Source organism: Pterocles gutturalis, unplaced genomic scaffold, assembly GCF_000699245.1.
Source record: "Pterocles gutturalis isolate BGI_N339 unplaced genomic scaffold, ASM69924v1 scaffold25916, whole genome shotgun sequence".
NCBI classification, from domain to species: Eukaryota; Metazoa; Chordata; class Aves; order Pterocliformes; family Pteroclidae; genus Pterocles; species Pterocles gutturalis.
The window spans coordinates 1-1,452 of NW_010106193.1; the positions used below are offsets into that span (position 1 = coordinate 1).

The 1,452-nt window shown below is 64.8% G+C and overlaps 1 protein-coding gene across 1 annotated transcript in view; it reads left to right on the forward strand.

Annotated features, from left to right (window-relative positions):
- Positions 1-1,206: 1,206 nt before the first annotated feature.
- LOC104472147 (GRB2-related adapter protein-like) overlaps positions 1,207-1,452 on the forward strand; it is a gene marked incomplete at both ends in the record, with an annotated part of 1,743 nt that continues 1,497 nt past the window's right edge. Inside the window, one exon of the mRNA XM_010087709.1 lies at positions 1,207-1,375. Within this exon, the coding sequence (XP_010086011.1) occupies positions 1,207-1,375 (169 nt within the window). The remainder of the gene's footprint in view (positions 1,376-1,452) is intronic.

Here is a 1,452-nt window from a genome sequence, read left to right on the forward strand (position 1 = left end):
CTGCACCCTGCCTGCACCACTGCCTGCGCTACTGCCTTGTCCCTCGCTGGGGTGCCCCGAAATACAGCCGTGTGGGTAGCGATGGGGCGGGGGCCAAGCTGCAAGAGCAGCCCTGGAGGAACGGGTTGCCTGGAGCATCCCCAGGGATGAAGGGATGCAGCATCTCCAGGGACGAAGGGACACAGCGTCCCCAGGGATGAAGGGACACGACATCCCCAGAGATGAAGGGACACAGCATCCCCAGGGATAGAGGGACACAGCATCCCCAGGGATGGAGGGACACAGCGTCCCCAGGGATGGAGGGACACATCGGCCCCAGGGATGGAGGGACACAGCATCCCAATGCTGCAGGGCCAATGGTTTTGGCGTCGGCAGCCAGGGCTGTCTGAAGGCAGCAAGCCCCCTGGGCAGGATGTGTCCCCGGGGCTCTCACCCCATCGCTGTCCCTTCCCTGCCCAGGGCCAGGGGAGCCGGAGCCTGCAGCCCCAGGCCAGCCAGGCACTTTCTCACGCTGCTGATCTCTAATTAAGCATTTAAGGAGGTTCTTGCCCATAATGAAAGGGAGACGTGTTCTGCCCGTGCGTCACCAGCGTGGCCGGGTCCCTGCCCCTGCCTGGGGCCCTGGCAGTGTCCCCATGCCAGCCCTGCAGCACAGACACCCCAGCCTGCCCCCCAGAAACACCGAGGGGGTGCCAGCACATAGGGACAGTGAGGGAAATCCCAGCCTGCCCCATCCTCCTGCGGTTTGGGGGTCCCCAGGGGATTGGGGAGCCCCAGCACAGCCTTTGCAGTCTCCTCGGGGTACGTGCTGAGCTGAGACCTGCAGCTCTCATCACACCTTCCTCAGCTGTGGCCCCCTCTTTGCTCCCTGGACAAAGCCACCAGCCCTACACATGGCCGGCACGCTGCCAGCCCTGACCCCATGGGCATCCCGCTGTGCCGGGGCCGGGCACCGAGCTTCAGCCGCGTGTGTGATGAGCTGTGACAGGTCTCAGCTGTGGGTCCCTGTTGCTGGTGTGCTGGGGACCCTCTCCCACTGCCTCGCTAGGAGTGACCCCAGTGCCACTGTCACCCCCGGCAGCGGCAGGATGGGGGCAGCGGGGCTGACCAGCCCTGCCAGCAGCCCCTGGGCTTTGCTGCAGTGCTGGGAGGGGGTCTGGGTGCTGCCAGCACCCCGGGGCCAGGGTAACATCCATCCTTCCGCAGCTACGGGCAGCACGTCCAGCACTTCAAGGTGCTCAGGGAGAGGAACGGCAAATATTTCCTCTGGGAGGAAAAGTTCAACTCCCTCAACGAGCTGGTGGATTTCTACAGGACGACCACCATCGCCAAAAAGCAGCAGATCTTCCTCCGGGATGAGGACCAGAGCCAGGAGGTACAGTCAGGGGATGGGGACATGGGGACACGCAGGGCTGGGATGCGGGGTGATGGCATGGCCGGTGGCGGGGCCGG